Genomic DNA, 20,610 nt, shown 5'->3' on the forward strand with positions numbered 1-20,610 from the left:
GATCTACGCGCTTGTGCGGTTTTTTTTTTTTGAATAGAATTTTTAAAAAATAGATGTGACAAGGTTTCCAAAGATACTTGGCAAAGAGCACGATAAACATCTCAATTTCCACTCCAATACTGCATTCTATCCCCTGTGATCATTGGCCCTGGTTTTGTGAAGGAAAAATCCTTCAACCCTATCAGCTGTGTTGAGTCGTTACTTGTGGGGCACATTCGACAATGTCTTGAAGCCGCACATCTGTCATGCGATATCAGGTTTTCTTTTTTGGTTTGTAATGTTTGATGTTTATTATATTTTATATAAACGTGATGTTAATAATTGTTGTTAATAATATATTCTATGCTGATCTAAAACATATTTTACGATGGCTTGTTGGCCGATATTGGACAGTTGCTAAATGGAAAATTTTCAATCATACGCCATTTTTCAAGTGGTAGTTTTCATTGAACACTTAAAATGTGATTCTTTTTGCATGAAGCATGAATCTTTTCATCCTACAAAATATGTTTTAAGTATTTATATTTGATAAACAGAAAACCTAAAAAAAATATATTTGATTTTTCAAAAATTACATATTCATTGGTAAAAACCATTTGGAGAGTCTTTCCCACCGAATGAGGTGTTTTGTTGCCAGAAATAAAGCAATTTGACGTGAGATCACTATTTACTTTTAAATGGCACGTTTTTGAGAGGTGTGAAACTTGCATTACTCAACATTTTTTTTGGTTTTGATCTAGATGTAAATGTTTTTCTTCAACTTAGAATGAAAGGTATATATAGTTCTATAAGTGAGATATTGATGGTAGTAAATAAAACTTGATTTGCAAGCCGTGTAGATAAAAAATATACTAAAAGTTAGGAATATTTTGTAAATATTTATGTTTAAATTTTATCACATAATGATAAGTTGTATTTAAAGTTTGGAATATACTAAAGATGTTGTAATCAATTGATCCTATAAAATCCATGATTAGAAAGTATTTTCTTTAATAAATGCAATAATTTTAATTTAGGAGTTTGTTATGTTAAGTTATTAAGATAATTAAAGATTTTAAGAATAGTGAATTGATATATCCGACTTAGTTGATATATTGTTTTAATGATAGGTGCAACAAAATCATTAGAAAATCTTTAAACATCAATTTTATATTTAAAAGATTAAATTAAAATAAATATTGAATCCTATTGATCAATAAAATATTAGTCAGCCCGAATGGTTTTTAATTTTATATGGTTCATGTAATACTTAAAATGTTATTTACAGTTACAATATTATAGTTATGTACTCCCTCTGTTTTTTAAAGATACATATTCTAGACTTTTCACATATATTAAGAAATCACATTAAAAATGCATTAATTTTTGTGAATAACAATTTTCCATAATCTTTAACCAATAAAAATCCAATAAACACAATTAGTTTTCTTGAAGTTAACAGATTTTCATTAAATAATACATTGAAAAGGTAAAAAATGTATATTTTTAAAACAAATTTTTTCTTAAAACATAGATCTTTAAAAAACAGAGGGAGTGTTAGTTTTGGCTGTAACACTATTTTAATAAAATAATTGGCAATGGATTCAATAATCTCGTTTTACTAAATTCTTTAAACAATTTCATGCAGATATTGAAATTATGCTGATGTGAATTATGAGTTCAATTTGATGGTTAGAGATTTTATAGTTAAAGATATATAAATTCAGGCCATTTAGGTCTGAAAAATGTTAATGAGCTTTGACGATTTAGTTTGGAATGTGGTGTGAAATGCTGCTTAATCAAAATAATACAAATCTGTATTATTAATATCAGTGGCAGAAATTGTAAATATTTAAATAAAGTGAAGGTTATTTTTCATTTGTTAAGATTTACCAAAGAGGAGTCTAAGAGTGACTCAGAATCAATAGCCAATAGAAATGGAGAATGAACCCTGCCGAACCGGTCCAACCTATGACTCAACTTTGGATTTGCATTTGAGTCTCGTGACTAATGAAACGGCCTTTTTTCTTCCTTTTGTTCTTTCATCGTCTCTCCTTTCTCCAAGTTGTTTGGATGATCGAAACACTTTCACGAGAAACCTTTGAAACTTTACAGGAACGTACTGGTTCACGTACACCATAAATCACACCATGCACCAAGCTTTCTCGTGATTTCTGCTCATTAACCACAAGCTGTAACTTTAAACGTAGTCCATGACATCTCTCTCTATATACATCAACTTGTTTGCTCACAGATTAGAAAAGAAATATCTTCTCTTCTGTTTTAAGTATCTGAGTTTCTCGTATCAATGGAGCAAAAACAATCAACTCCTCGTTCCAACTTTGCCGACATCAATGAAGTTGTACCAGAAGAAGATACAGAGCAAGAACCGCAACAGAAAGATAACAACAACAAGAGATTTACCGGTAACAGAGGACCAAACCGAGGGAGACAACGACCATACCGAGGTTTCAGCAGACAGGTGTCACTAGAAACGGGCTTCTCTGTGCTCAACAGAGAATCTAAAGGAAGAGGTGAGAAGAAGAGTTTACCGAGGAGTGGTCGTAGCTTTGCGGGGTTTGAAACACGCGGAATCATCAACGGTGGTGGAGATGGTCGTAAAGGGGACTTCAGTATCTTTAGAACCAAATCGACGCTCAGCAAACAAAACTCTCTCTTGCCTTCTGTAATAAGGGAGAGAGACATCGAGAATTCTTTAAGAGGTGACGATGGTGAGACCAAAGATGAATCTATCAATGAAAATGTTTCTGCAGGAAGATACTTTGCTGCTCTTAGAGGACCCGAGTTAGATGAAGTCAAGGTAACAACTCCTTCCTCCTCTTCTCTCTTCAAAGCTTGTACTACTTAGTTCTGACTCTATTCTCTTGTAGGACAATGAAGATATTCTTCTTCCAAAAGAAGAGCAATGGCCTTTTCTTCTCAGGTTCCCTATAGGATGCTACGGTATCTGTTTAGGACTTAGCAGCCAAGCTGTCTTGTGGCTTGCGCTAGCTAAAAGCCCCGCTACACACTTCTTACACATCCCACCAATGATCAACTTAATTATATGGCTATTGGCACTAGTAGCCTTAGTCTCTGTCTCCTTCACTTACATGCTGAAATGCATCTTCTACTTCGAAGCTGTGAAAAGAGAGTATTTCCATCCGGTTCGAGTCAACTTCTTCTTCGCTCCTTGGGTGGTTTGCATGTTTCTAGCCATCAGCGTACCTCCCGTGCTCTCGCGAAAACCCCTCCATCCAGCCATTTGGTGCGCTTTCATGGGTCCTTACTTCTTACTTGAGCTTAAGATTTACGGACAATGGTTGTCCGGAGGGAAAAGGCGACTCTGCAAAGTCGCAAACCCGTCTTCTCATCTTTCTATTGTTGGGAACTTCGTTGGAGCCATCTTAGCTTCTAAAGTCGGGTGGAATGAAGTAGCTAAGTTCCTGTGGGCAGTAGGTTTTGCACATTACTTAGTTATGTTTGTAACACTTTATCAAAGACTTCCCACAAGTGAAGCTTTGCCTAAAGAGCTTCACCCTGTCTACTCTATGTTCATAGCTGCACCATCAGCAGCAAGTATCGCTTGGAACACAATCTATGGCCAATTCGACGGATGTTCAAGAACTTGCTTCTTCATTGCACTCTTCCTATACATTTCCCTTGTAGTTCGGATCAATTTCTTCACCGGGTTTAAGTAAGTCCATCTCAGGTTTTACACAATGAAGATTTTAAGATGTATTGATGCAACTAAGTGGCAAACATCATGTGCAGGTTCTCAGTGGCGTGGTGGTCATATACTTTTCCTATGACAACAGCCTCAGTAGCAACAATAAAGTATGCGGAAGCAGTACCTTGTGTCCCAACCCGAGCTCTAGCACTCACTCTTTCCTTCTTTTCCTCGGCCATGGTCTGCGTTTTGTTCGTCTCCACGCTTCTCCACGGCTTTGTCTGGCAAACTTTGTTCCCGAACGATCTTGCAATCGCTATTACAAATAAAAGACTTAGCAAGGAGAAGAAACCTTTCAAAAGAGCTTATGACTTGAAGCGCTGGAGCAAGCAGGCTCTGGCCAAGAAAATATCTGCAGAAAAGGATATTGAACCCGATGACGAATCGCATCACTGATGAAAATCACGAACAACAAAAGGATATTTTCAGATCGAAATAAGTCAAGAGAGCATTTAGATATAGAGTTACAAGTAGGTATCAAACTTATTGTATGTATCTCAAGAAGCATGTTTAATAATAATATTACATTCGCACTCAAAATCACATTCACAACTCCAAAGCTATCACGGTGTTACACAAATCAAACAGGTAAAGAAATGGTCCTCTGGTTCGCTAAGTTTGTCTGTGGTCGGAGGTCCCATGAAGCAGAGTGTTGTGTTTCCTCAGGTTTGATAAAAGGCAGAGTGATCTCATTGATCATTAATTCTCCACAGAAGGGGCATTCGCTGGCGATAGCATCATCTAGTTCTGATCGAAGCTGCCTCACGGTAAGGAAAGTATGTCAAGCCGTTGATGTTAACAGGTGATAGGGAAAAATAAAACGAAAGATGAAACAAATGTTTCTACCTTGTCTGCAGTAGTTGTGCTAGTTACAGGTTCATCAGACCGATTACCATTTATATCCCTCCGGGTTTCGCTACCAAGCAATGTCAGCTGCTTCTGCAGATCGAGTATATGCTCGGCCTAGACAGTTTTTTTGGGAAACCAATCCAAAAATGAAATCATCATTTTTAAAATAAAGAACTACGGTAAGAATAAAGAACTACGCTACTGTTAAAGTAAATATAAACAACCGCTAAAAATTGCAGTATATAATACGCAGAGGTAAATAAGAGGGAACTCAGAAAAAAGTTCTAATGGTTAGAGACTTACTTGCTCCTCGTGTGCACAGCTTGTGACGTGTGTAATCAGGCACTGCGCATGGAAAGAGTGCCCACAAGGAAAAACATAGAAAGGAGCCAGTGGTCCGGATGAAGTATATCCCTGAGCCATTCTGAAATCCCCGGTCATCGTCAAGATTTTACGTTTACAAACCTAGTAATACACGTTGAAATGGATAAGGTATGCTGGTTATTTTCCAAAAACTTAGATAAACGCTATTCAGTTTATCATACCCCGCATTCCTCTTCACGGTCGATTACAGCATATCTTTGAGTTAGGGCACTGATATCATTTCTAATGTTATCTGCACCACGTGTGGCATCATTCATCTCCTCTTTCAATTGTTCTATTTGCTTGTTGTAATCCTCCAGAGATGAGCATATCGCTTCCTGTACAAGGGTTTTGAAAAAAATAATAGGAGTGAAGAAGCAAGTTGGTTAAGCCAAGAAATAGCTGTTTGTGTGCCTGGAAAAGAGAAGAAGTTGACTAACCTTGAAGTCATCAATTAAGGCAAAGTCCGGAAAGAACGGCAAAATATCTTCAATCTTTAGAAGGCCATCAGTTTCCTTGAGAAAGGCAATCGCTTTCCTTATGTTTTCCCTTTTCGCTCCCTTTTCCTGTTTGACGACATGCTTAGCAACCATCAGCCACAGCTTCTTTCTCAAGTCTTCATCATCTTCAACCTTATCAGCCTCAGCCATAGCAAGTTCTGGGTCAATCTGTAAAACAGAAACAGTTGTTCTAGCGAATTCAGTACTTTCGGTGGCAGATCTGTTTCTTAATATGTCATAATCTAAAGACTGCGCACAGAAGACAGAAAGAGATGATACAATTTTGACATAAGGGAATTATTACCTGAAGAGCAAGGGCCACCGCCTCTTCATGCATAGACATCATGCTGTATATATGGACACAAGCACGAGTTCTCTTCTCCTTGAGACACAGGCGCAACGCGTATTTGGGATCGTAGAAAAATTCAGGACCGTTCTCTCGTCCTTTCCCAAATTTGCATTGCAGGAAACGGAGGAGGGCACTGTCATCTTCCTGATAATTGGATATATGAAATGAAAACCATTATGTATCACTTTTTATAAATTCTTGTCATAATATTACAAGTGGAAAAGAAAAATAGTAATGATGTTGCTTTATGGATTAAGTACATGCTTCTTAAAGTTTATTGACTAAAACAAAGAAAATATTGAAGAGACTCAACCAGACCTGCTTGGCGTATAATGAGAGAAGTAAATTGTGAATCCCTGGATCCTCGTTATGCAAACTATGGACGCAAAACTCAAGATATTTTATGACTTCATGTGTTTCGTTCCTGTATTTTAACATGAGGACTGAGGAGTTAGTGGTCGGTTTAAAACAGAGCGTTAATGGAAATTTAGTTGAAAAGTGGGTAATTACTTTGCATGTGGTTCGCTTGAGTAACGCATCATTGCAGTAATTAGTCTCCTTGGATTAAGATTTTTACTGGCCATCCATGCTTCCACGGTTTCATACGCGTCGAGCATGATAAGTTCTGGCGCAAATTTATACTGAAATATATTAAAACATATTTTAGCTACATGACGAAGCAAAGATTCGGAGACCACATTTTTGAAAAAGAACCTGTTGTTACTTTTTACACACCTGAAGCTCATCTGAAACTGAAGATTTCTGGAGCACCTCCAAAGCTTTCTTTGCTTCCCCTTGCTAACAGATAGAGAAAAAAAAACTCAGTAAATTAGACAAGCCTGAGTAATATTTTCGTATCTCTATGAATTAGTAATTAGGAATATAGAACTTATCACGCCCTCCACCTGAATATAATGGTGAATAACGATTTCATATTGCTCCTTCAGGTTTGCAAAATATACCAACTCTTCAACCCGACCATAACTACAACAAAAGCAGAAAAAAAAAATGAAAGAAGAGAAAAGGCGATGTTCAATACTGCAAGCAAGAGATCCTAGGAGATGTGCTTCGAACAGTGTTAAAGAGAATAGCTTATTCCAGAAAATAATAAACACCATCATCATAAAGGTCCAAGTGCTCACTGGATTAAAATAGATTTTAGTATATTGCCTGGGATACTTGTGGAAATCACCTCTCTAGAAGTTTCATGGTGGTTGCCTCATCTAATACATCCTTGCAGTCGCTCATGAAAGCACGGAATTCTTGAATGACTGAGTGATACTCTGAGTTACGGTTTTCTATAGCAGTATCATCTTCCAAAAGTATCCGATTTATCTAATCCACATTCAAGAACCAAAAACACCGATATACGATAAGACTCAGAAATAAACCAGAAAGCAAAATCAACAAGAGGAATATGACACTACACAAAATGAAGCATGAAACTATATAATATCTATTGAACATAAGAACCCCAACATATGTGTTTACTAAGAAGTGAGAACAGAGAATAAGTTGTGCATAGAAGCAAAAGTTAAACCTTGTCCAGATACAGCTCAGTTGCCCATGTTGATATCATTGTAATTTGGCATTTATCATCCTTTGAAAGAGTATCAAGCTTCCGTAACAAGAATGTTCTCAAAGCTTCCTGCAATCACATAAGCAATACAAACCGGTGAATATTAAAGCCCACATGTGAAACACATTTTTCTCTCCAAAACAGCAAGCAAGGAAATAGAGATCGATGTTCTGAAATGCGTTTTATGGTATATGTTTAAAACAAGTAAAAATACAAATAAAAAAGTTTACCGGTTCGTTTATACTAATAAACTTCAACGTAACCTCTTCAAAAGATATTACATAATTGATCTGCAAAGAAAACATGTATCCACGTCAAAATGAACTATATCATGCTAGAGCAAAATAAAACAAAGGACCTAGAAATTACTTTGGAATAGAATGATGCTGCTCGCAGATATTCCTTGTCGGCAAATGCAGCCTCTGCCTGCAAGAGAGGGTGCCCAATTCACACATTATCAAAACCAGAGAGATTCTTTTGGCAAACGGGCTATACGCAGGCGACAGAAAGATACATATTTGACAGGAATGGCATGAGAAACATGTCCTATTAACTAAAATGACGGTGACAGACATCAAAGATCACCTGAACTAAATAAACTTGGTCTCTCTGGAGGGGATCACGGCAGTTTGCTAAAGCTGCAGCAAAAACTTTCAAGTCTAGGTAAACCTTCCACATATCTCTGCCTTCATCAATCACAGAAACCTAGAGAAGATATCCAAAACCCACAATTGAGAAGAAAAAGTACAAGATATCAGAGAAATTTACTTAAGTAGTTAACCAAGATCATAATCAATGAGTACAAGCCAACCCCAAAAACAGACCTGAAAGATCGAATTCTGATCATACGCATAGAAAAGACCAGCAGATGCATCGCTGCAAAGTCCAATTATGCCCCTCGAAGCTGAATCTGCCGTTATATCAAACTGGAGCTCTTCAATGATTTGTTCACTTATCCGATTCACTACCTAAACCCACATATAAGGTATGCAGAAACAAGAAAGTTAGCCCACTAGTGAAATAAAACACATATGTAGCCAGATGAAACTGCAACGAGAAATGTATCAACTACATCTGTCCAATACATACCTTAACCTTATTCCCAATAAGAAGCAAGAAATGATATTCTGAGAGTGCCATCGAACTAGGCTTGACTATTTCAGTGCCATCACTCAGTTTTGAGTAGTCTAAGAGCGCTTTGCTCTCCACAAAGTTCTCATCACCATTTGGGTAACTACCAAGCAAGTTTCAGTCAAGTAATAGAATGATATAACCAAAAGATATGAAAGAGGGTAACAAATACAAATATCCCAGCAATTCATTCACAGAGATATTGGTACCGTCATTCTACCTGTGTTGAGCACCAAAATTTAGGCCACCATGATAAATTCCTGTTCCTGAAAGCCACGCAAAATGCACAGCTCTTCGTTGCTTTATAAAGAAATGTAGTTCACTGAAAGATGACAAACAATATATGGTCAGAGAGCAGGGTTACGCTTTGTGATTACGCAAATGAGCCTAAGGTAGTTCGCACTTGCCTGTTTGGTATTTCCCCAGGAAGTTCCATAAAATGAACTGCACGTTCTTTATAACTAGCAAAAACAGACTGGAAGTAAAAACTTAGTAACTAGAAATTCAATAACGAAATTTAAGGAGATCATAAATACGGAAGCAAGAGGGCCAAAACAATGGGAGGCTGCATCCAATCTTTTGGTTTGATATTTGAAAGGAAGAAAAATCAGGATTCACCTTTGAAGCCTAACCATAGAACCATAGAGAATAACACTGCTCCATATGTTTCCAATTCACTAATATCATGAACCTTACACTTAATCTCTAATGCTACCATTTCATATCATGATTATAAATTGATTTTACTTCATGAAATTAAATGTTCCCTATTAAACTATAAGATGAGAGATATAAGTCATAGCAGAAGAGAGTTTAGCTTACTTCTAATGTTCCAATCCCGGTGAACGAGTAGAGTCGAGTGGGAGTTACAGCCATCACATAGTATCTCATTCCACTGCTGATGTTGGCTGTTTCCATCTGCACAAAAAGACAGTGATTGAAATAATAAAGCCAATGAAGGAAACATGGTTTAATCGGAGAGACTAAAACTCATTGGGGATAAAAGTTTTCGACCTAGCCCAAATTCATTCACACTTAATGGCTTATCAAACAAAAGAACCGCCACCAACTTAACTAATACAATATCAATAAAAAGTAACATATTTGGTCATTACAGCTTCAACTCAAAATAAAACGGTAGTACCTGTAAAGCCATGAAGGCCTCCGGAAGTTCTTCTAGTTCGAACAAAAACTTGATGTACTTCTCTCTCTTATCTTTCTCATCAACAGCCATCTCAAATAGCTGCCCATCTTGAGTACCCAGGATGATCTCCTTAGTTGAAACTAAACTCAGGGAATGAAAAAAAAAGACAAGAAAAATCAATATCCATGTCAAAATAAAAAGAAGAAGACTCATAAAACACGGAAGGAAAACCTTCTGTAATCTGTTGCCTGTTCCAAGCGACCGAGTTAACCAGCAAACCTTTCAAGCGGCTCAACACACGCGGCTTAAGCCATTTAGCATGAGTATAAAAAGTTTCAGCTCCTCCAACACCAGTCACCGTAGCAACGCAATGGCTACCACCAGGGTCAACAAAAACCTTGTGAATCGATTGCTCACCAGTTCGACCAACAGAGAGATCGATATCTAACATCCACAAAATAAAGATCATTATTGTAACATTTTAATCACTGAAAAAAGATGATTTGTGTACTATGATGAAAAAATGAAGGTATTACCATAAGAACTCCCAACGCCAAAATCATGGCGGATGATCCATCCTTTGCTTGTTCCCAGAACAATTACATCGTTTCCAGCAGCCATACATGTGATCATGCCACGATTCTTCGCGGCATATCTCTCTAGAAGATCAACTGAAAACACTTGCCTTCCTTGATCCATCTCTTCCCCTCCCTCCTAGTTTTAAAACTGTACACAGAAGAGACTTATATATAAGGTATCATCCAGATTTTGAGCTCACGACCATCACCTCCTAGATTCTGGTTCTTAATCGCAGAAACAGTTTTTATATCAAAATATCAATTCTGGTTCTCTCAAAAAAATTTATAAGAAGGTTTCTGCATTGCTTACAACAATCGGAATAGTTACCTCCTCCGTCGTGGTGGATCTGATCGGCGAGCAGGAGAAGATGTCGGTCCCGGATACGAAAACGACACCGTTGTTTGAGTGGCTTCCGGCGTATATATTTCTCTCTCTCGAATGAACGACAGCGTTTTGGAATATAAGGTGCCGTACTGGTCAACAAGTTAACCACAGCTATAAACCGAGCAAACCGGATTAATGGTTTAAATTGAACTAAGCGCAATTCCTAAGAGAACCAATTCAGTAACGACAAGAATCCGATTTATTAGCTGGTTAGATGGGTTTTCATTACACATGATCATGAAAAAGATAAGTGTTGAAACTTCATTTTTCTTTTTCTTACGGATTCCTAGTTACATTCTAAAATCAGTTATACTTCAGCTCAATCGAAAAAAGAGAAGAAAAAAAAAACATATTGGTCTTGAGTAATGGAATCGTTACCTCACGATGTGGTTGAGCTTATTCTAGAGAGACTGGCGATGAAACCTCTCATGAGATTTAAATGTGTATCAAAGCAATGGAAAACAACAATCGAATCCGAATACTTCAAACAGAGAGTGTTGAAACGAGATCCGAGTGTGCTTCTTCAAGTGCTCGTTGTTCCTACACATGAGTTAGATCATACAAGGGAGAGGACTATAGATGCTAATGCACAAGCACAACGTAAACAAGATGACTTCATTTGTTTTTTATACCTCCTAACAGGGGTTTTGCTTTTCTCTCCCTTGTTCTTTTTAATACTCTCGCTAAACTAATTTATTTTATTATATTTCATCTACGTTTGATATGAAAATGTTTAGATGCGGCAAGTACTAAGCATATGTCAATGTCAAATGTAAATGAAATATAATAAAATAAATATAGTATATATATATATTCTACGTTCATGTTTTTTGTAATTTGCTTTTTACATAGTCATTCAGTTAATTAGCTTTGACAAATATGCTTGGTATCTAGGGATCTTACTAACTTCCTGTCATGGTCTCGAACCGGGATGGTTTAGATTCTGTTTCGGTAACTTGTGTTGTGCTTGCTTGTTGTTATAAACTTATCTCAAAAAGTTTGTGGAACAAGTAAATTCTCAAAAAGTTTGTGAAACAAAAGAATAAAACCTTTTTCTAATCTCTGAAGGAAAGAGAACGCTTTCGCGGTTCCTAACGCAGTCCGAAACCTTCTGTGCCAGTTCAAATCAGTATGATCGCCTCCACGGCTCGTGCTGGCTCCTCCTCCTCCAGGGCGGATTCTCGAGTGCAGATTATCGTAGAGGCTATCGTACTGGTCAACAAGATAACCAGCTATAAACCAGACAAACCGGATTAATGGTTTAAACTGAACGAAGCGCAGTTGAATTTGTATTTTCCTAAGATAACCAATTCGATAACTACAAGTATCCGATTTATTTATCTGGTCAGATAGGATTTTGATTACACATGAGCATCATCTTTATGAAGTTGGTAATTATCTTTTTCAAAATATTAAAGGGTTAATTAGGAAAAGATAAGTGTTGAAACTTCCTTTTTACCTTTTGCTTACAGATTTCTAGTAACATTCTAAAATCAGATAAACTAAAAAAAAAGAAAAACATATTGGTATTGACTGTTGAGTAATGGAATCGTTACCTCACGATGTGGTTGAGCTTATTCTAGAGAGACTTGCGGTGAAACCTCTCATGAGATTTAAATGTGTATCAAGACAATGGAAAACAACAATCGAATCCGAATACTTCAAACAGAGACTGTTGAAACGAGATCCGAGTGTGCTTCTTCAAGTGCTTGTTGTTCCTACACATGAAATAGATCATGCAAGGGAGAGGGTTGAATATGATGATGCACATCATTGTACAAAACTAAGGAACTTCATTTGTTTTGTTTACCTCCTAGTATGGTTTTTGATTTTGTTTCCCTTTTATCATCCTCTTTTGTTTTTGGTGAGATGAATAAGGTGGTTTTTACGCCTATATTCGAGTGACGCCTACCATTACACCAAAGGCTAGTTGGTTTTATCATCCTTTCTCTTCTTCTTCAGAAGTTTATCTTAAATAAAACTTATTTACATTTGACATGCCTAGTACTTGTAGACGATAACATGCTATATATTCCATGTTATTTGTAATTTGTTTTTGTACATAGTCATTCACTCTAATTAACTTTGACAAATATGCTTGGCTATGGATTTTAATATCTTCCTGTCGTTGTATCGAACCGTGATGGTTTAAGATTCTGTTACGGTAACTTGTGTTGTGCTTGTTGTTGTTGTTATATGTAAAAGTTTGTGGAACATGTAAAAAAAAATCTCAAAAAGTTTGTGAAACAAAAGAATAAAACCTTTTCTAAACACTGAACACTACACTGCACATCTTCTATGCAATCTTTTTACTCCAAAAGAATTATCAAAAAAGAAAAAAAAAGAAGCTTTTCATCATGATCCAAACCCGTTTCTGATTGATTCAAGAACCTGAACAACCTCAGCCATACTCGGTCTCTTCAAAGGACTCTCCGACGTGCAAAGCAGTCCCAACTTCATAACCTGAATCAGCTCATTCTCTTCAAACTCCCTCAACCTTCTGTCAAAACAATCAGAAGCCGAACCGGTCTCCAACATATCCCTCACGTAATCTCTCAATATCAAAACCTGGTTACCCCTCGGAGACTCCACCGGTTCTCTCCCCGTAACCAGCTCGAGAAGCACCACACCGTAGCTATACACATCGCATTTCTCACTCGCTTTCAAACTCTGCTGAGCCAGCTCCGGAGCAATGTAACCAACCGCGTTATGGAACTTCTTGGTCCTGCCAAAACTGTCAAGAACCGGAAGAAACTTCTCTAACCCGTAATCCGACAGCTTCGCCTCGTACCTCTCGTCCAAAAGAACGTTGCTGGACTTCACGTTGAGATGAAGAACCGCTGGTCTGCAATCATCGTGAAGGAAAGAGAGCGCTTTCGCTGTTCCCAAAGCGATCACAAACCTTCTCTGCCAGTTCAAATCAGTATTATTACCACCATGGCTCGTGCTGGCTCCTCCTCCTCTAGGGTGGATTCTAGAGTGTAGATTCTCGTAGAGGCTACCGTTGGAGACATAGTCAGAGAGAATCAACTGCATGGTCGAGGAGAAGTAGTATCCCTGGTAAGAAGAGAGGTTCTGATGCTGCAAACCACCGAGGCGTCCCAGCTCTTGCTCAAACTCTTCTTGGTTTCTGATTCTTCCCAACGTCTCGAGCTTCTTCACCGCGATGGACACTCCACCTTCGAAAGAAGCTCTGTAGACCGAGCCGATGGATCCCATCCCTATTATGTTGTCCTTGTCGAGGAGAGCTTTTGTGCCGGCTTCCCAGTCTTCGTACTTGGAAGGCAAGTTCTTGCTGAAGAGAACGAGCTTTCCTATTATCACACCACCACCACCACCGCTTGAGTCTATCGAAGAGGCTAGAGGAGTGGTCTCGAGTGTGACCACTTCTTCTTCTTCGTCTTTTCTTCTTTTACGAGCTCTGAGGTTCAAACCAAGAACTAGACATACACCAAGGAGGATCACAGCTGCGGCGACTATGACGATGATAACCGAAACGCTTAGAGCTTGAGAGCTTCTTGACTTTGCAGAGGTGGCTCCACGTGAGCTGCAGGGTGTATTAGTAATTACAAGAGGATCACCGCAGAGGAGAGGGTTGTTTTCAAACGCGGAAGATCCGAAAGACTGTAACACCGGAACAGGAGGGATAACACCGGATAGATTGTTGTGGGAGACGTTGAAATGCGTTAGCCTGTTCAAGCTACCGAGTGAAGACGGGATCGAGCCAGAAAGCGAGTTCTGTGAAACATCTAGATACTGGAGTCTAGAGAGGCTTCCAAGCTCGGATGGAATGCTTCCGTTGATTCGGTTACGATGCAGATCAAGAATCTCTAAGTTTGTTAAGTTTAGTATCTTCTTAGATATCTCCCCTTCTAAATCATTCCCTGAAACATCTCTGCAAAGCAACAACAATGAGAGAGAGACTCACATACAGTAACAAGAACTGATAATAAAAGATCAAAACTCACAGTTCAAGAAGTAATCTGCAATTGGAGATATCCTCTGGAACTTCACCAACGAGGTTGAGATCATGCAGATTCAAAACCTGCAGATACTCCAACCCACCAATCTCCTCTGGTATCTCCCCATCTATAGAGTTATCACCTAACCTAACAACCGAGAGCTTCTCCATCTTCCCAATACCTCCAGGGATACTCCCGTTCAGCCTGTTAGACTCCAAGTCCAAAAGCTTGAGACTTTTGCAACCGGTCACACCTCCAGAGATCCCACCGGTCAACTCATTAGAAGAAGCATCCAAAAACTCCAACCTCTGACCACACTCAACAACCTCTCCAATCTCCCCACCAAACCGGTTCCGAGAGACATTAACATAAGTTATATTCACGAATCCAAGAACCTCGAAAGGCCCTAACCCTTGGAACATATTACTCCCCAAATCAACATGGCTCAGCCTCTTACACTTCACCACCTCCTCAGAGACATCACCACCAGACAACAGATTGTTCCTCACCGAGATATACTCAAGCACAGGGATATCACAGACCCCAGGCGGCAACCCCCCGTTAAGACCGTTGTAAGAGAAATCAAACCCTTCGAGGTTGTTACAGTTAGCTAACGAACCAGGGATTGATCCGGAGAGGTTGTTGTGAGACAAAGACACGAACTTGGTCTTGCCGCAGACCCTAAACAGAGAAACAGGAATCTCACCGGAGAAACCGTTCTTAGACAAGTCGAGAAACCTCAAGCTAGACAGACCACCGATAAACTCCGGGATCGGACCGGACAACGCGTTGGAGCTAACGTTGATGGTCCACAAAGTCTGCAGCTTTGAGTAATCCGACGGTAGGTTACCCGTAAACCTGTTGCCAAACAAGGTCAGGACACGGATAGAGTTTAGACCGGAGAGTCTCGGGGTCAGAGTCCCGGCGAGACTCGTGTTCCAGAGGACGATCTTGTCCACGAACCCTTCCGGGTTGCAGGTGACTCCGTTGAAGGTGTCGCAGTGGTCTCCGTCGAGGGTCCAAGAGGCTAAGCTGTTGTGGGGATCGTCGGTGATGGTTTCTTTGAATTGAAGCAGAATGTCTCGCTCTTGTTCGGTTGTGACGAGAGAGTGAGATGGAGAAGTTGAAATGTATAGCAAAACCAGAAAAAGGTAAACCCTTTTCATGGTTTGTGTGTACTCAGGCTGATAAAAAACGGATCTACCCAGTTGACATTGCCGGTTTAGGATCCGGAACCGAACCCGGTTCGTGAATCTACAATCTTTCTTCCAGAATCAAAGCACAAGTAGTTGCATTTACCAAGAGAGAGAGAGAGAGAGAGAGAGAGAGAGAGAGAGAGAGAGAGAGAGAGAAGAATCGAAAGAAACGAAACGGGTTGATTGTTGTTGGGATTGAGAGCTCTCAAAGCTAAGAACTTTTCAACTGCTTTTGCATTTATGTTAACGGCTACAAAAAAAAAAAACACCGACCAAAGGTCAAAGCTTTCGTTAAACGACAAAAAGAAAAGGAATCAGAGAGTCAGAGAGAACAAAATGAGACTTGGGTTTTGCGAATCAAACTGCACAGAAGAAGAAGGAGAGAACTGTGCTCAGCTTTGCAATACAGAGAAGAGAGTGTGTGACTTGTGGCTTGGCTGGAAAGTAAGCTTGTGAGCTTCTCTCTCTCTCTCTCTCTCTCTCTCTCTCTGGCTTCCACCAAATGAAGAGGAAGCACGTGCTTGATTTTGTTCATCACCTATATGTTTTTTATGTAATGTTAAGGGGGAAGAAGTAAGTGTCTGCTTGTCTGTACCTTCTACCAAAAGCATTTATTCTCTCCTTCACCAACCATGGTTGCCCATTAATTTAATGACTAAAATAAATGAGTTATGGTCCCATTCGAGTTGTTAGCTTCAGACGTATTGAATGGCGTGTTACAGAGAATTGTACATTTTCATTCATCTGTTTTCATTTTAAATTATCAGAAACTGTTACAAGTTTTTACTAATATTTGGGCATTATGTAACTAATCAACCTGGCTTCTCTCTAATCATTTGGTTGTTGATATGGTTTTGGTTTTATTTTCTTATGTTTGAGGTCCCAAATCAAACTTTTGGAAAACTTATGGGTATCAAAAGGGAAGAGAATTAAAGACAGAGACAGATGAGTCATGAGTGTACAAAAGTAAACGTCTTTCTGTCATTTGTTTGTTTCTGTTTCATTCAGTTTTGTTTAATCATTTTGTTCTTTCTTTTTTCAGTTTTTTTCCCCTGATAATAATGTTCTACTTTCTGAGAGCTCCTTTCCTGCTGAAGAATCATGAGGTAGAGAGGACACACACATACACGCAGTACTCAAGATGAGACATTAGTAATGGCACTGTGAATTGTTAAATCAAATACTGTCCATTGTACAATTCTCAGTTTAGCCTCTGTAAACACTATCATTAAATGTCTTCACTTCAATTTCCAATCATGCTTTCTGTCGGAAAATCTAATCTTTTTTTTTAAGTTCTTAACACCACATTTATTTATGTCATTACAAAACTGTGATAAATTCGTATTTGACCGTTGTTCTTCCATTTTTTAAATAGTATAGGAAAAGCTCTTTGTAAACCGTCCCTATGAACTTTGTTTTCCATAACTGGATACATAAACAGATGAACACCATGAGTTAGATTTTATATAAGGAAAAATAATAATAATTAGATTATCTAGTTGAATTATATCTATACAAAAAAGCAGAGATATTAATTTGAACGAAACAAAAACAAAATATTTTCGTATAATATGATCAGTTACATACAACTTCCAAGATCGTGTTAGATGGTGGTGATACGTTTAGTGACTGGCTCTTTAAGCGGTTTGGTGATGAAAAGAGTTCTTCAAGTAAGCGTGTGTACTTTTACGATGTCTCTGCTGCTTCCTCTGATTGCATTGCGCTTAGCTTCTTCTTCGCATAGATGGTGCAGACTATAGTCGCGCTTGCAGTTACACAGAAACCAAGAACATTCACTACTATCTCCATGGCTGAAAGACCGTGTCTCTTTTCTGATGCAACAGCTAGTGTTCTTAGCATTATTCCCCTGCAAAAAAACACCAATTCAAGATTCTGCAGAACATGTATTTTTACCATAGAGACAGAGATAGTGAGAGAGAAGACATATATACGTGTAGATGGAGACAAAGATCTCAGGGACCATTCCAACAAGAGATCCTAAGATGTAAGGACCGTAGTGAACTCCAGTGGCCAATGCGCAGTAGTTGTAAATCATGTAAGGGAATGGAGAGACACGGATCAAGGTGACTGCTTGAAACTGATGGAACCAGGTTCCTTCACCGGCAGCTCTAAGTATGGCTGCTTTTTTCGGGTATTGCTTCAACCATTCCTGCAGGAAGAAAAAAAAAAACGCCAAAGTTGATCATCTAAAAGCTATGTGAACTAGAGATCCTCCAAGTTATCTGGAATGGTTGCTTACTTGCATGTTGTGGAGGAAGAGATGTCCAATTAAGAAAGGAAGAGTAACACCGATGGATGCTGCAGATAGAATCAAGAGAAAGCCTTTTCCATAACCAAAGGTGAGACCAGCCATCCACATGGAAGGAGAGGAAGGAAGAAGAATGGTTGGGAACAATGCAACAGAGGCAAAGAGGAGAAGACCGAGCACCGGGATGCTGAATGTGCTTCCCACCCAATTTATAAACGGAATCAGTTCCTGAAATACATAATCCAACAATGAGGCATTAAGATGCTTGATCTCAAGAAATACATGATATCGATTTTAATAGCTAAAAATAGAAACCCTTTCAAATAAGGTTAAAAGTGTTACATTCGAACCTAAACTTGGTGAGCAATGTTTGTAACATCACTTGATGGAATCAAAGACAGGAAGCATGTAAGACTAGTTCGGAAGAATCAAAACATGGTAACATTAAGAACAGCAGATAGAGCTCAAAAGGCAAATTAAAGACGATTCTCGTTTTGTGCCAAGTCTGTAGTGTTGGCAAAGTTTTAGTTTTGAAACCTAAAACGTGCTAATTCTACATACACAAGAACCCTAATTTGCAATCACCAAAACCAATCAGACCCATTAGAAACTGGTTTATGTAAGAACCCTAATTCAATCAAACGTAACAAACAAACAAAAAAAACGAACCTTTTCGATCAAAAAAGGAGCAATCCATTTAATGATAACAAAGGCCAATACAGCAAGACAAGCGAGGAGGGAGATGAATTTAAGCCAGAACCACACAGACGTCACCGACCCTAACGAACATCCCCCACACGATGATCCTTCTTCTTCTTCTTCTTCTTCATCCGATCTTCCTCTTAATTTCACGTAATCTCCATTCTCTGGATCTTCCATTCTCAATTTCAGCTCAGGCACCGTCTTATCGACGCCATCGCCGTAAGTCATGGATCAGACCGAAGATGCAAAAAAAAAATTTACAAAATTTTAAGACACTATTATTACCCCCTTTAAGACAAATCTCAAAACGTCTCCCTCAGATTCGTTGTGAACCTCTGTTTTTCCTTTCGGTTTCCCGAGAAAATCAAAAGAGTTACGAGAGAATTAGACCGTTGGATCAAATTTGGGAGAGAGAGAGAGAGAGAGAGTCGAATTGGGTTTTTTTGATTCCACGAAATAGAATCTAAATTATTCGCTTATCTTTTGTTTATTAAAGGTTTTAAACTATAATATCCCAATAATTAGTGTGGTTCTAACGTAAACATTATTACACCAGTGTCATGGTCGGTCGGACACGTGGACACGTATGATTTGTACCTAGTGAGTTGCTGAGTCACTTGCTTTATTTTTATATCCGCTGTCGCGATAAGTCCATGTAGTATGTGTTTTTCTTCAGTTTTTGACAAAACAAGCGGGCACAAAATCACATGGTATATCTTTTTAGGGTTTTAGGTTACTACATAAGGATAGCAGCGTTTTTTTTTTTAGGTTAAACCCGGATCAGGGTGGGAGATGCAACCCACAGATAAATCCTCTCCCGGGTATTTAAATGAATCTTAAGCAATGAACTTATATCTGTGTGGCCACTTAAAGGTGTTTGCAGCTGCGGGGATTCGAACCCGGGAGTATTGGAAATTTTACCCTTGATCCAAAATCCGTTCTACCACTAGCTCACCTATAAGTGGTTAATGAATTAGATGGTATACTAATTTTTACGGAAATTATAAGTTGCTATAATTTAGCAAAAAAAAATAATAATTATAAGTTGCTTGAAAGCAATTAATACGTATACAAACGGGATAAACAAGACATTGAAAAAGCAATCAAAGTTGATTACTTCAAAGCAATTCAAAAGAAAAAAAAATCCTATATAAGTTTCCTATGATTAGTAGATAAAGCAAAATCATTACATAGATACGTTGTCAGAAAATAAATATAAGATGGTGTGGAGATCATAATAATAGTCATATCCGACAGAGATGACGGTGTGTTAAGATCAGTAAGGGCTATCAAGTTGAAAGATATAGTGAAGCCGTCACATATGAATATGATAATCGCTTGCTCATTATCATATAACCAGGGAGCTGCCTTGCACAGCTTAGTTACTGGCTAGAAGTTGTAGGATCCTCCAACATTCTAAATTTCTAGATGACTCATGAACACCCTGTGGTTTGCGTCTAGTTTATTGTTAGATCCGGATTATATTATTGGCTTCCACCTTAAAACCAATTGATGATTAGTGAATTAGTTCTAACATTTTATATATTACTTAATGTTTTTTAGAATTTCTGATGTGAGATATAATATCTCAAATACTTATTTTGGTTAAGAAGTGTAGCTTGGTTAGCTCTGAAACTAAGAGTTTATGTGTATCAGATTGTGGAACATTTGGAGATGTCTTTGGTTTGTGGGATATTGTCATGTAATTGAATAAATCACCGAATTTGCTTACTTCCACGTAGAAATTCGTGTTCTTGTTGCTTTGACTTATATTATTACTTGAGTAAGTTTCAATCATTTGAGGTTGTTGAACTTAAAATAAGTGGAGCTTGTACGTATAGCTTATGGTAGATAAAGTGAAGCTGTCAATGTAGTTTGTATTGTATAAAACAAT

The 20,610-nt window shown here is 38.3% G+C and overlaps 4 protein-coding genes across 5 annotated transcripts; 1 reads left to right on the forward strand and 3 right to left on the reverse strand.

Annotated features, from left to right (window-relative positions):
* The first annotated feature begins 2,002 nt into the window (after positions 1-2,002).
* LOC108809662 (guard cell S-type anion channel SLAC1) lies at positions 2,003-4,249 on the forward strand. The gene is made up of 3 exons (XM_018581825.2): positions 2,003-2,800; positions 2,871-3,676; positions 3,754-4,249. The coding sequence occupies exons 1-3, from the start codon at positions 2,288-2,290 to the stop codon at positions 4,103-4,105; spliced, it is 1,671 nt and encodes a 556-aa protein (XP_018437327.1). The 5' UTR covers positions 2,003-2,287; the 3' UTR covers positions 4,106-4,249.
* On the reverse strand, positions 4,146-10,614 carry LOC130510610 (vacuolar sorting protein 18). Its single transcript, XM_057007073.1, has 24 exons — positions 10,531-10,614; positions 10,161-10,350; positions 9,856-10,068; positions 9,625-9,764; positions 9,303-9,398; positions 8,888-8,955; positions 8,701-8,802; positions 8,439-8,583; positions 8,174-8,317; positions 7,935-8,054; positions 7,719-7,775; positions 7,580-7,639; positions 7,311-7,418; positions 6,963-7,105; positions 6,676-6,754; positions 6,506-6,568; positions 6,281-6,411; positions 6,089-6,194; positions 5,726-5,914; positions 5,362-5,589; positions 5,104-5,259; positions 4,862-5,023; positions 4,556-4,672; positions 4,146-4,466 (listed from the first exon to the last, which is right to left on the reverse strand). The coding sequence occupies exons 2-24, from the start codon at positions 10,321-10,323 to the stop codon at positions 4,290-4,292; spliced, it is 2,967 nt and encodes a 988-aa protein (XP_056863053.1). The 5' UTR covers positions 10,324-10,350; positions 10,531-10,614; the 3' UTR covers positions 4,146-4,289.
* A 2,163-nt stretch (positions 10,615-12,777) lies between these two features.
* On the reverse strand, positions 12,778-16,302 carry LOC130510612 (probable LRR receptor-like serine/threonine-protein kinase At1g12460). Of its 2 annotated transcripts, XM_057007080.1 has the most exons (3): positions 16,089-16,302; positions 14,556-15,995; positions 12,778-14,482 (listed from the first exon to the last, which is right to left on the reverse strand). In XM_057007080.1, exons 2-3 carry the CDS (start codon positions 15,713-15,715, stop codon positions 12,943-12,945), a joined length of 2,700 nt encoding a protein of 899 aa, XP_056863060.1. In that variant the 5' UTR covers positions 15,716-15,995; positions 16,089-16,302; the 3' UTR covers positions 12,778-12,942. The 2 variants fall into 2 exon arrangements, with proteins under 2 accessions (XP_056863060.1, XP_056863058.1); XM_057007078.1 differs by having other exon boundaries at positions 14,556-16,302.
* Positions 16,303-17,187: 885 nt separating this feature from the next.
* LOC108841905 (uncharacterized) lies at positions 17,188-19,175 on the reverse strand. The gene is made up of 4 exons (XM_057007082.1): positions 18,684-19,175; positions 18,006-18,242; positions 17,698-17,915; positions 17,188-17,612 (listed from the first exon to the last, which is right to left on the reverse strand). Exons 1-4 carry the CDS (start codon positions 18,942-18,944, stop codon positions 17,432-17,434), a joined length of 897 nt encoding a protein of 298 aa, XP_056863062.1. The 5' UTR covers positions 18,945-19,175; the 3' UTR covers positions 17,188-17,431.
* Between the last annotated feature and the right edge of the window lie 1,435 nt (positions 19,176-20,610).

This window comes from Raphanus sativus, chromosome 1 (genome assembly GCF_000801105.2).
Source record: "Raphanus sativus cultivar WK10039 chromosome 1, ASM80110v3, whole genome shotgun sequence".
NCBI lineage: Eukaryota > Viridiplantae > Streptophyta > Magnoliopsida > Brassicales > Brassicaceae > Raphanus > Raphanus sativus.

Coding starts and splice junctions, on each gene's coding strand:
- LOC108809662 (XM_018581825.2), top strand. CDS start 2,288: ATGGAGCAAAAACAATCAACTCCTCGTTCCAACTTTGCCGACATCAAT. Junction 2,801..2,870: donor CCGAGTTAGATGAAGTCAAG/GTAACAACTCCT, acceptor ATTCTCTTGTAG/GACAATGAAGATATTCTTCT. Junction 3,677..3,753: donor AATTTCTTCACCGGGTTTAA/GTAAGTCCATCT, acceptor CATCATGTGCAG/GTTCTCAGTGGCGTGGTGGT.
- LOC130510610 (XM_057007073.1), bottom strand. CDS start 10,323: ATGGATCAAGGAAGGCAAGTGTTTTCAGTTGATCTTCTAGAGAGATAT. Junction 7,640..7,718: donor CAGCATCATTCTATTCCAAA/GTAATTTCTAGG, acceptor TTTTCTTTGCAG/ATCAATTATGTAATATCTTT. Junction 7,419..7,579: donor TTATTAGTATAAACGAACCG/GTAAACTTTTTT, acceptor ATGTGATTGCAG/GAAGCTTTGAGAACATTCTT.
- LOC130510612 (XM_057007080.1), bottom strand. CDS start 15,715: ATGAAAAGGGTTTACCTTTTTCTGGTTTTGCTATACATTTCAACTTCT. Junction 14,483..14,555: donor TGCAGATTACTTCTTGAACT/GTGAGTTTTGAT, acceptor GTTGCTTTGCAG/AGATGTTTCAGGGAATGATT.
- LOC108841905 (XM_057007082.1), bottom strand. CDS start 18,944: ATGACTTACGGCGATGGCGTCGATAAGACGGTGCCTGAGCTGAAATTG. Junction 17,916..18,005: donor TCTTCCTCCACAACATGCAA/GTAAGCAACCAT, acceptor TTCTTCCTGCAG/GAATGGTTGAAGCAATACCC. Junction 17,613..17,697: donor ATCTTTGTCTCCATCTACAC/GTATATATGTCT, acceptor GTTTTTTTGCAG/GGGAATAATGCTAAGAACAC.